At 35.6% G+C, this 14,927-nt stretch overlaps 1 protein-coding gene across 1 annotated transcript in view; it reads right to left on the bottom strand.

Moving 5' to 3' along the window:
• LOC149779656 (elongator complex protein 2-like) overlaps positions 1 to 14,927 on the bottom strand; it is a 79,193-nt gene that overhangs the window by 10,671 nt on the left and 53,595 nt on the right. The window contains exons 14-17 of the mRNA XM_089940473.1: positions 12,545 to 12,707; positions 7,389 to 7,519; positions 4,339 to 4,531; positions 2,159 to 2,280 (exon numbers count right to left, since the gene is read on the bottom strand). Of these exons, the coding sequence (XP_089796599.1) occupies positions 2,159 to 2,280; positions 4,339 to 4,531; positions 7,389 to 7,519; positions 12,545 to 12,707 (609 nt within the window). The remainder of the gene's footprint in view (positions 1 to 2,158; positions 2,281 to 4,338; positions 4,532 to 7,388; positions 7,520 to 12,544; positions 12,708 to 14,927) is intronic.

Raw genomic sequence — 14,927 nt, 5'->3', positions numbered from 1 at the left:
TGGTTAAATTTGGTATGAAATGGGCTATACAGCTGATATAAGCAGATGGTGAGATGTGGGGAGGCGGCAACTGATTTCTCTTGGACTCGCATACAAGTGGTATTCTTCTGTAAGTGGTGATCTGTCATCAATGAGTAGGATTTACACTTTGAGAAAATAAACAATGGAAATTTGTATTAAATGAAGACAAAACCAATGGGAAATACTATACTGACAACTTAATTTTTTTAACATTTGTGTAATAAACTCCATTGTACATTAAGTACATGAATACAAAAAAATCCAGGAATTCAAGTATACATGACAGGTTAGAAAATTCATGTCTCAGTCACATCCTTTTAGAAAACACATGAATACAAATAATGGTTTTCATCATTTGATCTATATCCCATTGTCAATCAACACATGACAAAACAAATTATAATGATATTCAATGTAGGCAGTAGCACGTTGCTGTATAGGTATTACTTAATTGCTAATTAAATCAGCCTTGATTTTGGTCTGACTGAGGCAATATATAATCTTATTTACTGAGGCAAACAAGAGGATGAGGCTATTACAGTATGGATGAGGCAACCATGGGAATAAATTCATTCATAGGGAACAAAAACCTCAGAAAGTTTTGAAATCTCTTGAAATAGCAGTAAAAATGTTCATGACAAGTGATCAAAATTTTTTAACAACACTGTAAAAACAAGTATGAATTAAACACAAGCAGAACTTGTAAAAAAACTTAGAAATCCCAGAATAGGCGGGCCTGTTTGCAAATGTAATGGTAGCAGCATCAAATAATTGTAGAACAAAGCATGGGTTAGAGCTGTTTGTCAACATAAATAATTACAATGCAAAATATTTTGTTCATGTTGGGACCTACAGCTTGTTTTGATATATACATTTATCTTGAAATCAACATACACATGACAAATTTTGTAGTAACAAAAAGACCATGGGCAAGGGATTTGGGAATGTTTTGGTTGCTGACACAAGCAAGGTTAATATAAGTGATAGGATTGAAATGTATTTAAGAAATGCGCTTGGTCTATGGCCTGGTTAGGTATCTGCTCTGTTCCAACTGGTCTATGGCCTGGTTAGATATCTGCTCTGTTCCAACTGGTCTATGGCCTGGTTAGATATCTGCTCTGTTCCAACTGGTCTATGGCCTGGTTAGATATCTGCTCTGTTCCAACTGGTCTATGGCCTGGTTAGATATCTGCTCTGTTCCAACTGGTCTATGGCCTGGTTAGATATCTGCTCTGTTTCAACTGGTCTATGGCCTGGTTAGATATCTGCTCTGTTCCAACTGGTCTATGGCCTAATTAGTTGTCTGCTCTGTTCTCAATGGTCAATGTTTTCTTCTTTCAAATATATAATCAAATTAAAAGCTATGTCTTTGGAGCAGATATAAGAAAATATTTCACTTGTGATGTGGAAATATTTTTATGTTGTCACTCGTGGCTTCATGAAAAATATTTTACAAGACAAGTGAAATATAATAACATATATCTACTGAAAGAAAAGATTCTCTATATATCCATCAAACTCATCACTAACTGTTTTACTATATTAATTTAAACTTTTTAAAAGGTTTTGCTGTAACATTAAGAAAATACTTGGTGAAAGCTGAAGCCGATATAAAGTAAAACTGAATGTCAACAATAACAAACAATAGACTTCAAGTTCATTATATAAGAGACTGATATGAACTGAAATGACTGTAATAATATAAAGGTATCAAAAGAGAAGAAACAGACCTAAGCAGTGAATGCCCATGAAAATATTTCCCCCACCCCCACCCCAAACAATAATGTTCAGTACCATAACTTTGATTTAAAACAGGGATAAAAACTGATGAACTGAGAGGCAGATAGAAGGACAGAAGGAACAAATAAACACTTTGAAAGAAACTTTTCCTCATATATAAATGTCATGCATGATTACCACTGCATACTAAAAAGAGAAAACTTGCATTTAGCTATCTGTAGTCTGAATCTTGGCTGTCACCACCATCTACAACATCAATAACCTCTGACAAACCTCCTAGGTAAGCCTTTGGAATTTTGTATCCCCTTTCATATGAAGGTAATATTACGATTTTTATCAAAGCTTCTGGAGATTTAACAAACCCAACGACAGCAAAAAAAGACGTTATATATTTAACCTTCTTGTCTCTTGAAGCTGTCACGAACTGTTTGTCATCGTGTGACCAGGCACAGGACCAGATTATACGTGAGTGGATGGCTGTCTTCTTGTCCACATAGGCTACCTTGGAGAAAATGGGGTCTGAAAAATGACAAGAGTTATTAAATAAAATTTTTATATCTCTCTATGCCAAGGAAGGAAAATACCAAAAGACAGGAAGACCACAGAACAGTGTCAAAATTATTTCTATGTAAAATGAATGTACTTTCATTATAAAACAAGGTCACAGTCCAGTTAAATCTGTATGAATGTATAAGGAAATTACTTTTCAGTACACAATCCTTTGACTCCAATATCAACAGGATTCTATTTACACTATCCACAAAGTTTGGTAACCATAAATCACGAACAACTCCATTTACTGTGTAGAAACCATATTTCTTTTTTCAGTCACAATGACCTTAACCTTTGCACCCTGAAACATATAGAGTTATTTCTTACCCCAAGTGCAAGCCATCCACAAAGTCTGCAGTGTGGAAAGTTGTCCTTTTTAAGTCACAGTGACTTTGACCTTCAAGCCTCAAGTAGGATTCTTCCTTACCCAAAGCTTGAGCTGGTACCTGTGGGTACAAGCTAACTTGCAACAGGCATATTAGTATGTTCCACCGCATATAAAAATACAAATAATAAATCGTAATACTGTCCTAGGAATCTTACACAATCTCAAACCCAACATCACCATTTCCTAAACTGATCCAAACCAAAAATTAACAATATGGAAGACTTACCATCCTATTTTAGCAATATGGAAGACTTACCATCCTATTTTAGCAATATGGAAGACTTACCATCCTATTTTACAGTTTCCATCAAAGGAATGATAATCTTACATTCAGTGTTAATCAATTCCATTACTTCCATTTCTTACAACCTTTCTTTTCCTTCATGTGTGAAATCGCATTATCTGAATCGTAAACTTGTCAGCTAATTTTCTTCACCAGGTCAACATTGACTTAACTAGGAACTAGGTCTTTTTACATTCTTTTATGATGTTGTGTCCATTTAATGAATAGGCACTTAGGGTTTTCTAGCCTAAAAATTGTTGTTGTTGCTGTTTTGGGTTTAATTCCATCATTCAGCAAAACATATATAGCAGCCAGTAAATCTACTGAAGGCAGAACCCAGGGAAAATCATGGTAAGAATCACTGACCCAGAATAAGCAACTGGCAACCTCTATCACATACCCACACTGGCCAAGCCTGAGATTCAAACCCATGTGGACTGAGGTCAGATGGCAGTGATTAGTAAAGACCAGTGCTGTTGGTAGTGGAAAGAAATTAAACATAACCAACCAGTAGACTCCACCATCACATGCCAATCATGTGACTATGTCAGTAAAAAGACTAAATTAGCATCAATGATGGCATGCTGGTAGACAAATACGAAAGACAAAACAGTGGATATTTATCCTGGATTATCTTAATTATATAATAATAATAATAATAATAGTAATGATAATAATAATATAATAATAATGAGGACTTTGTATAGCGCTTAATCTTTAGAAGCTCTAAGGGCTTTACAACATTAAACACCTATAAGATAAAAAACATATAATGATATGATTACAAAAACAAACACCATGAAATTAGAAAACATTAAAAAACATGCTGAGAATATTTAAGGTAGGAAACATTATTAGGTCTTTAAGTTTGTTCTTGCAGTCAAAATACCAAAGACACAGAAAGAAAAGGTATTATTGGAGTGGTAGGGCTTGTTATTAGGTAACAGAATGTTGAACAGAATAACAGTAAAGTTATCAAGACTGGTACATATTGGTGACCTCAAAAACAATGCAAGCAACAGGAATACAGGACTGTGATGGTCCTGGATAGAATACTGAAATGCATTATAAACTGCACTGCCACCTGATACTGTAAATCTATTGGACTTGATGCTGTAAACGTGTGTGTGTGTGTGTATATATAATGTATAGGTTGTAATAGCACATCATCACAATTCATATAATGCCGATTAAAAGTTAAATTCTACAAATGTAAAATTTGCTAACATCTGTATGTAGATAACTCCCTCCATATAAACATGAACAAGCCAAACAGTAAATACACTAAAATTTAAATGTATATAAAATAAAATATAAAGATTTTTAAAAAAAAGAAATGCCCAAGTATTTTTACCTGATTCCGTTTGATCTGGCTGTCTTTTTTGAAACAGGCACCAGGTTCTGTCACGTGAAACTGACAACAAATACTGTCCATTATGTGAAAATGCTATCTGAGTGACGGTTAGAGCATGGCCATGTAATGTACACAACTGTTGCCAGGTCACAGTATCCCATAATATAATTCCAGCATACTCTGCTTTGAGAGCCTGAAAAAAAGTCAGAATGAAAATGCTGAGCATTGTTTATTCTAGTTTATATAATGTACTATACTGTAATTTTTGCAGTCACATCAGTTGATAAATGTAGAGAAGATTTCGACTGGCCAGAACATAGCCATGTCATCATACCCAGTTATTTTTGTATAAACTGTACAGAGAACTACTTTTTACTTCTATAGTGTCACATGAAAAGTAACTAATGTAAATTTATTTTTGTATAAACTGTACAGAGAACTACTTTTTACTTCTATAGTGTCACATGAAAAGTAACTAATGTAAATTTATTTTTGTATAAACTGTACAGAGAATTACTTTTTACTTCTATAGTGTCACATGAAAAGTAACTAATGTAAATTTATTTTTGTATAAACTGTACAGAGAACTACTTTTTACTTCTATAGTGTCACATGAAAAGTAACTAATGTAAATTTATTTTTGTATAAACTGTACAGAGAACTACTTTTTACTTCTATAGTGTCACATGAAAAGTAACTAATGTAAATTTATTTTTGTATAAACTGTACAGAGAACTACTTTTTACTTCTATAGTGTCACATGAAAAGTAACTAATGTAAATTTATTTTTGTATAAACTGTACAGAGAACTACTTTTTACTTCTATAGTGTCACATGAAAAGTAACTAATGTAAATTTATTTTTGTATAAACTGTACAGAGAACTACTTTTTACTTCTATAGTGTCACATGAAAAGTAACTAATGTAAACACTGAATCGGAAGGCATACACAATGCATGCCTTAAAGTTAAATAAAAACGGTGGGTTTGTATTTTATTTTTAAAAAATCATAAATTGATCTGACAGAATCAAATAACAAATCTGAAGATAAATAATTCTTTCTTTGATTAGATTTGAAGATAAATAATTCTTTCTTTGATTTGAAGGAGAAAAAAATGCGGGGAAACTTAAACTCTGCCAAGAAGAACATATATTATATAGCATTCTCACTGTAGCTCATTACAAATGAATTTAACACTATAGGAATGGGGGTGGGGGTCAAAGACTAACATCATATCTTTCATTTGATGCCACTAAAACACTTGTGTGTTCATTAGTACTTTCAAGACTGGACTATTGTAACTCAATTATGTCTGGTTCATCTCAATATCTACTCCAGAAACTTCAAAAAGTTCAAAACACAGCTGCTCGGATCATACTTAGAGTACCACGATCAGAGCACACCTCCCCACTGCTCTGTAGTCTACATTGGCTATCCATTTGATCCAGAATCAAACACAAAATTTGTTCTCTGTGCTATGTTTCACTGTCGGACTCTAGTCCAACATACCTATCCGATCTCACCCATGTGTACACACCAGCAAGATATTTACGCTCCTCTTCTGACAATCATATACTCATTATTCCCACTATGAAAACAAAGTCATATGGACAGCGTTCTTTTGCATACCAGGGCCCAGCAACATGGAATGAATTGCCCACTGAACTTAGACACAAAGACACAGTGATCACATTCAAGAGGGCTCTCAAAACTCACTTATTTTGACTGCAAGAACAAACTTAAAGACGTAATAATGTTTCCTACCTGAAATATTCTCAGAATGATTTTTATTTTTAATGTTTTTCTAATTTCATGGTGTTTGTTTTTGTAATATTATTATTATTTGTTTTTTATCTTATAGGTGTTGTCTAATGTTGTAAAGCACTTAGAGCTTCTAAAGATTAGGCGCTATACAAAGTCCTCATTATTATTAATATTATTAATATTATTGGATTCACAGTGTAAAGTGCCAACCTACCTTGATAATTACAATGTGGGGGGGTAAAAATAACAATCCTGCTACTTCCCCATTGTAACTGTTATAACCATTTACCAGTAATCTTAATTTTTAATTTGTAAGTGGCCTCTGCAAGTAGCCTAAACTGCTAATGAACATGAAAATAGATATAAAGAAGCAAAAACTGGTTATTCATGTTATTCATGTTTCTGGACAATAATGATTCGGCCAAATCACAATGAACTCAAGAGAACTGCATAGTACTATCTGCTCTCCCTGACATTTCTTTAGCTGCATAGTACTATATTTACTCTCAATGACAGAATGCTGCATGTTTGGGTAATTACTGTAATATACTTTATAAATTTCTGTAACTGTTCTGTTACATGCAAATACTTAAAGCTTTTGATGCATTTCAATCACAAACCATCTCGTAAAACGAAACTTTTCTTCACATTTTAATATAATTCTTCCATCTTTAGGGCAGTGGCATGTGTTATACTAACCTAGAAATGATAATGTTGTTTTTTATTTTAATTTTTATCAATCACTAAGGTGTTATGACCCTTATTGTTCATAAAAACTGATTACCCAATGCAAAATTACTAATGTGAAGAATTTTGCATTTTTAAAACCTGATGATTCAAACAATATGTGTATTTTACATTGTGATATAAAAAATGAAAAAGACAATGAAAAGAAAACGTTCAGGTTTTGTTACATGTTTTGTTCAGTTTATATCCTATCTTTTCATGACAATTAATGCCTTTTGCTATTAATTTACATACTAAAGCAAGGACCTTCCTCTCAGGGTCAAATCTAAAGCAAATATCTAATACCAATGTCAATCAAGCTTATAATCATATGGCTACAATTTTCGAATTAGTCACTACTCTTTCTACACATGAGTGCTAATGTCCTCAAGGGACTCTTGTTATTACTTTACATGTTTAAGACCACAATCGCCCATCAGGATTACATGTCAGAATAAAAATCTCATTCCCATGTCCATCAAGCTTCTGATTCTCTCTATTCCATGTATACCCTATTTCTATATGAGCACATGTGTCCTCATAGTACTCTTGTTATTACCTTACATGCAGAAGCAAGAATCTTCCCCACAGGGTCACATGCCAGAGCAAAAATCTCATATCCATGTCCATAAAGCTTCTGCACCTCCGGCCACAATGTGTTTTGTAACAGGTGCTCCTCACTTGGAGGCTCTGAAGGGGAAAAATGCAGAAGGTCAGAATGGCATAAGGCTTGCAAATGCAGAAGAAAAATTTATTCAAAATTACTGTAGCCCACATAAAAGTAACTATTTATAGCCATTTTCTGGTCATCTGAATCAGTTCAGTTTTTGATGCAGCATCAGGTACAGTTGCAATGTAATTTGAAAACAAACAAACAAAATGTGTTCAGGAGACACTATTGCAGCAACAAAAATTTCAGAAAAGTAGACATGACCCTCAACTACCGGTTTAAGCTTGAGCAAAACCATTAACAGGATGCTCACATTTGTGGGAAAGGGTGGAAGGGATAAGCAGTAACGCGATTTGATAATTACTTTGGGAGACACATAACAGAGAAATACAAGTTGCTACAAACTTTCCTTCTCCACTGAATACAATACCCAATCACACTGCCTTAGAAAAATAAGTAAGAGGTGAAGTTAATACAATAGTACCCAACCTCTAACACCATCACCCCCTGGGGCAATATTACTGTGCCCTTTAAAAGTATGACCTTCTACTGATGTAGTCAGCACAACCAGAAAAATATGAACTTAATACATTGTAAGTTAATTCCTGTGGGGTTCTGCTCATGGATGAAGCCTTCCAAACTAAAGTTTCCCAGGTAAATCATGCAAAATCTATACACTCCATGCCTGGAATGCAGGCTGGTACTGTCATGAATGAAGCCTGGTAGCCGTCTGGGCAGCCCACCAAGAAGCCATAAGAGTTTTAACTCTCAATTTTGTGATGCCATATCATGTAGATAGAAGATAGAGAAAGTAGAATAAGCATATAAAAAAAATGACTCTCTGCGACATATACATTTAAGACTTGTCAAAATTGATACAATTTCTGAAGTATAGATCTTCACGAGGAATAAGCTGACTCAACAACCCACTTGAGCCCAAAGGCCTGCGACCCCAAACCGACGGGGTGAGCTGAAATGGATTTTTTGTGGTCATGGAGTTGAACACCATTTCTCAGCACAAGACAGGCTATACAAGGTGTCCAGTATAATTGGTGGAGAATGAACCCGTGAAAATCCCAGGAAGAACCACCGACCCACGAGAAGCTTTTGGCAAGCTTTCTCATGTGTTCACAATAGCCAAGTCCGAGACTCAAACCCATGCAGACAGAGGTGAGATAGCAATGATCTGGAACAGTCAGCACTTTAGACCACTTGGCCACTTAGTGTCCCCTGAAAGGGAGAGATTATATGATATGGTAGTAACAACCTTGGCTATTTTTTGTACAGTGAATTCTTTGCATTTAATGACTCTACAGAAAATGGCCAAGGTTGTAAAGTCTAGCAGAGAGCAAGTTACTGCAACATTACTCATCAGCTTGGATGTAGTATTAAACATGTCTGTCAATGTCTGTAACAAAGAGTGGAAAACATAATGACAGTATCAATATCTTTATCAGACCTGAACAATTTGGCAAATGTCAATGTGGGGTGAATGTCATATAGTGTTCTTGCCAGATGTTGGCTCACTGAAGAAGAGATTTTTAGTTCAAAAGATGCTGAGTAATTTCTGTGATCTTGAACAACTGTGAACAAATTCTAAATGATGGATGTTTTTTGTTTTTTTTTGTCTGCATCAACAAAAGCCCTGGTCATTGCAGCCAGGGAAGAAAACTGAAAAGGCAACTGCCTCCATAGTCGAATCAGAGTACAGCAACAGTCTGAGGTTATCCTCTTCCTTGTCCATGTTCACATACAGCATCCTGTGTGGTGTGGAATCTGAACTGGTGAGCAAAGCTAGCCATGATGTATCCAAAATTGATAGGAGATCTACATGGTGTGTGCTGTGTTGCACTGGCCAGCCAGGCCAGGACATGGGGCTAGATGGTTGGCATGATAAGTGTAGCCATTATATTATTAAAGTCAGCAAGTTGTGTCATGCCTGCATGGTAAGCTCGAATGGGCAGCTGGAAAACCAAGAGCTGCCATAACTGCTGACAGAACTATTGCCCACCTAGCAGTCTGACAGTCTAATATCACTGAACAACATATCTACATGTGAAGTCAGCAGCTGAATGGCATACAATGGCTGGCACAAGTCTTGCAAGCAATAATGGTCAGCAAGGACCCATTGTAACCCTATGTACCTGGTCTTACTTACATTAAGACCATCTGTGGGCAGGCAGGGGACTTATGCACAGTGAGCTGCCAAATAAGGTATAAATTATCCACCCCCCCCATCTCGTCAAATTCACCAGAAGACAGATATGATAGTAATCTGCCAGTTGTCATCACATGGGGTTGGGGTACCATCAAAGGGTCCACATGAAATTTATAATTGATTCAGAATAAGGGTTTAGATTCAAGACATCCTGGTAAGAGGATATGGACTGTGACCCTATTCTCCTGGTCCCTAAGTTGTTTTTGCAAAACAGTAGACCATACTCCCAAGGCTCACATTCTGCAGACATTCCATTGACTAGAAGACAAACACTTGGTGCAAAACAGACATGTCTCAAGGCTGTCTTCAGTGACCCTAAATTGTTTGCACTTCCTGCATTTTAAAGACATTTCCTCTGAAATGATAGTGATTGAGAAAGACCAATATGCAAAACATACAGACAAATTAGATGGAACTCATGAAGAGAAACACATACGTGTAAATGAACTGCAATCGCTACAATATAATTCAGTAAATATACAGGCAAATACAGCCAACACTTTCAACTTACAATTCAATAAACAGGTCCACATTGGCAAAATGTAAGAATAAATTATCAAACTGCATGACTGATGTATCAACATAGTATGCAAGACTGAATCAGCCAAAAATGTTGAGTGTGAATGTCTTGAAACAAAATAATAAACACCAATGGATTCAGGGGGCACAATGAAATGTGGGTAGGGGAGATAATTTTTCAAGTGTTATTTTGATATACACCTCTCCCTCGATAATTTGTGTACAATGGGGTCCACAAAATAGACCATACTATAAGCGAGGCTCAAGTTACCCAGAGACCTCCAGAAATTGAAAACAAAATTGCTCTGACATCGAGAAAACCATGGGGAGGAGGGAGCGGCATTAGAAACTGGACTGTTTATTGACTGAATCCTCATTTTACAATCACGTCAATAATAATTTTTAATAACGCACTTTTTCTAATGAAGTTGTTCATTATTCTGTTTAAATAATATTTATTTTCAAAATGTCCAACATATGAAAGATCGTTCCAACTGATTTCAACAACCATCACGTGTACGAAAAAATCTGTGTATTACGTCACTGCTTTTTGTTTTCCTGATGAGTCTGGTTCTCGTAGTGGTGTTTAATATTATCCTGCCAAAGCAGGAGGTCACAGAGCTGGGAACTAGATGAACTATTGATACACCACCAAATAAGATTCCTTTTTTTCAAAAACATGCAACATTTATTTCATGAGACAACTGTCTACGTCGAAACTCAATTTTTGTATTGTTCAATTAGTACAATATTGATGTCATGATTTCATTGGAAGTAATAATGAAACTTCTTATCATCCTTGAGGATATCTCTAAGTGCCAGTTCAAAAATTCTCTGAAACTCGCTTGCCCACAATGGTCCGTATCTGTGAAATCAAGATCTTTATTTTACAAAGTATTCATTTCGCTTGGTTGCCTTGTTATCTTTGATCACAGTTATGAAAGAGTCGGTTAATTTAAGGTAGTTTATGTTACATGCACAATAATTTTATAAGTGTTCGATTCAAATGAAGTGAGTTCACCCGACATACAACCAGGGCTGCAAGTTTGTAGTATTTTCGTTTCTTGCAACTTTTCTTTTTTTCCACCTCCTTTATTTCATTCAAAAGACATAATTAATTTGATAATATAGAGGCCAGCTTTTAATTCCGTGCAACAATATAACAAATACTTCTGGAAGTCAGTTATCAAAACACGGTCATCACTTAATTAGATTCTCACAGAAATGCTCGCGGACATAGCCATTACGGTAGATTGACACATTTTACGTTTAATTACAAGAGGACACACTGCATTTATGATGATCACACTTAAAAGGAACTAAAAGATAGAACTAGAGAACTAGAACACAAATTTCAGTTGATAAAAATATTATTTATTTTGTATTTATTTATTAAAGTGGTACCTCAACTCGGAGTAAGTGACATTTTCATTGACCAAAATTTCCTTACATAACAATAAATGCAGTTTACTAAGACTGTCATTTGGAAAGAAAATGTAATTTTTTTATGAACAAAGGTTAAATTTGATATTTCATAGTGCTGAATAAAATTTCCAGGTCCTATCTACCGTTTTTGATGATAAAACAAGTGATACATTAAAGTTTCCATTACCAATTTTGATTGCAATTTTCTTCAAGTTCAACAAATAGGGATCAATTTGTGGAGTATTTTCTGGTTTATTTTGTTGTTGTTATTGTAGGGTTTAACGCCATTTTTCAGCACAAGATAGGCTATACATGGCGGCCAGTGTAATTGGTGGAGGAAGAACCCCGGAAAACCCTGGGAAGAATCACCAACCCACGAGAAGCTACTGGCAGGCTTTCTCACATACCCACGTTAACCGAGCCTGAGACTCAAACTCATGCAGACAGAGGTGAGATGGCAGTGATCCATAACGGTGAGCGCTTTAGACCACTCAGCCACTCGGGGCCCCCTTTCTGGTTTAAAAAATGGGATCCACCCCTGACCCCATACTATAAGCGTGTTCGCTAGTTATCAGGGCACGAGTTAAGTATGTGTATATGGAGAGAGACAAGACAGACACACAGACAGACAAAAAAAGAGAGATGAAAGACAACTGTTCACCTTTTCAGGAGGAAAGGATGCAGAAGGTAGCCAAATATTTTGTAATATTGTGATTAGGTAATATAATGAGATATCAGGATAAAGAAACATAACCGATGGTAGTAAAGGACATGCAAAAAAATGCAATAAACTCCTGGTAAAATGGTTCGCTATCTAATATCCCCAAACTGTGTTTTCAATGAAGCAATATACACACATAACTCAAAATAAATTTAGTTTTACCTTTCAAAGAGACAGCCCTAAAATATACATCTGTGTACTGCTCATTCTCTCCTGGTTTTATCTCAAGATTTTGTGTCATATCTCGTGTTTCCCCAGCAAATACGGCTTTGTTTGACAATCCAAGGGCTGGCACACTAGCACCCTCTGGCCTGTTGGATGCCTCCTAAATGAAAATAAAAAAGTATATCCAAAGTGAGTCTTACTCCAATAATTTATCCAAATGCAAAGGATAATAATACTGTGATCTTGAGTTTCATCTCCAATTCTGGAAAGTGTATGGTAAATTGACTGCTCATCCGAGACATGTGGTTTCTGCAAGAGTATATTTTTCCTCATCTTAACTATCAGGGTTCCGATATATTAATCTATCTACACCTCAATGGATCAATCCAATATTTCAGTACTTTGTACAAGCAACATTCATTAAATTTCATGAGTTGCCTCCCTTAGTATGCAACTAGCCAATAGCATGTAACAGCGGTGCAGTGTACATCAGCTGAAAATGGTTGAGGCATTGACTTCAAATCATACTTTGTAAGTTTAACAGCAAAAGTCTGACTCCATACCAGAGATAAGCCATTACAGGTGTATTTCAGGGAAAGGATGTCTTTGTGTAAACATGGATATCACTAGAAAACTGCTTATTTATGAGTCCATTCCAGTAGTGTGCTCCCGTTGTCTACTAGATCAGGTAGAAACAGTGTTCATATTTCATATACTGGAACCTTGTCAAGCAAAAAAGATTTTTCTTCCATCTCAAATACAAACTGATATCATCATATGAATTAGAACTTGTAAAATTGATTTAAAAGAAATAAACATGATACTTTCTGACAATTCATTTTTAATCATTTGAAACACTTAATTTACCATCATCCATTTTACATGCAATGAAAGGTTAAACAAATCCTGATAAAAATTATTGGTGCCCTGTCATACTTTTAATATCCATCAATCAATAATTCTAACTTGAGCCTATTTCATATCCACTGACAATGCACGGAGAAAAAGAGGCATGTATCTAGCCAAATAGATATCTCATTTGGAGGTGTATCTACCAAATTGATACCTCTTTCAGAGGTCTATCTAGTGAAATTGATATCTCTTATAAAGGTGTGTACCTTGCAAAATAAATACCTCTTCTGAAGGTGTGTATCTAGCCAAATTGATACCTCTTTCAGAAGTGTGTCACCAACAAGAGCATTCAGTATGATGCAAAGAATGCAATGTCATCATGAGTGTAAAGCCAGTCAATGATATGCTTGGTCAACAGAGTGCAAAGGGTATAAACAAGCTGGATTTTTATTTTCATTTTAAAATTGAATTAAAATTACTCTATTTCAACTAATAGATGAATACTGTTTTCAAAGTTGCAATACTTGATCTGATCCCCTGACACTGGCATGGTTGGAGATAAATTACAATTGCAACAATGTATGATCCCCTGACACTGGCATGGTTGGAGATAAATTACAATTGCAACACTGTTATGATCTCTTGACAATGGTATGGTTGGAGACAAATTAAAATAGCAACACTATGATCCCCTGACACTGGCATGGTTGGAGATAAATTAAAACTGCAACACTGTATGATCCCCTGACAATGGCATGATTGGAGATAAATTAAAACTGCAACAATGTATGATCCCCTGACACTGGCATGGTTGGAGATAAACTAAAACTGCAACACTGTATGATCCCCTGACAATGGCATGGTTGGAGATAAATTAAAATAGCAACAATATGATCCCCTGACAATGGCATGGTTGGAGATAAATTAAAACTGCAACAATGTATGATCCCCTGACACTGGCATGGTTGGAGATAAATTACAATTGCAACACTGTATGATCTCTTGACAATGGTATGGTTGGAGACAAATTAAAATAGCAACACTATGATCCCCTGACACTGGCATGGTTGGAGATAAATTAAAACTGCAACACTGTATGATCCCCTGACAATGGCATGGTTGGAGATAAATTAAAATTGCAACAATGTATGATCCCCTGACACTGGCATGGTTGGAGATAAACTAAAACTGCAACACTGTATGATCCCCTGACAATGGCATGGTTGGAGATAAATTAAAATAGCAACAATATGATCCCCTAACAATGGCATGGTTGGAGATAATTAAAACTGCATTACTGAAAACAAGACATTTATCTTTTTCAATAGATATGTTTTTTTTTTAAATTCTTATTTGTTAAATCAGGCGTGTGATATGTCCTATAGGGCATGGGCTGGATAAGTGAGTGTTAAAGCCACATACAATCATGCAAAAAAGGAGACAAAAATGTTGTAGGCCAGATTCGGTCCATGGGCCAAATTCAGTCTATGGGCCATAGATAGCAATTGCCCATGTTAAATCAAGTCAG

This window comes from Sinohyriopsis cumingii, chromosome 17, assembly GCF_028554795.1.
Source record: "Sinohyriopsis cumingii isolate HCF-2022 chromosome 17, ASM2855479v2, whole genome shotgun sequence".
NCBI lineage: Eukaryota > Metazoa > Mollusca > Bivalvia > Unionida > Unionidae > Sinohyriopsis > Sinohyriopsis cumingii.
This window is presented reverse-complemented; position numbering and strand designations above follow the sequence as displayed.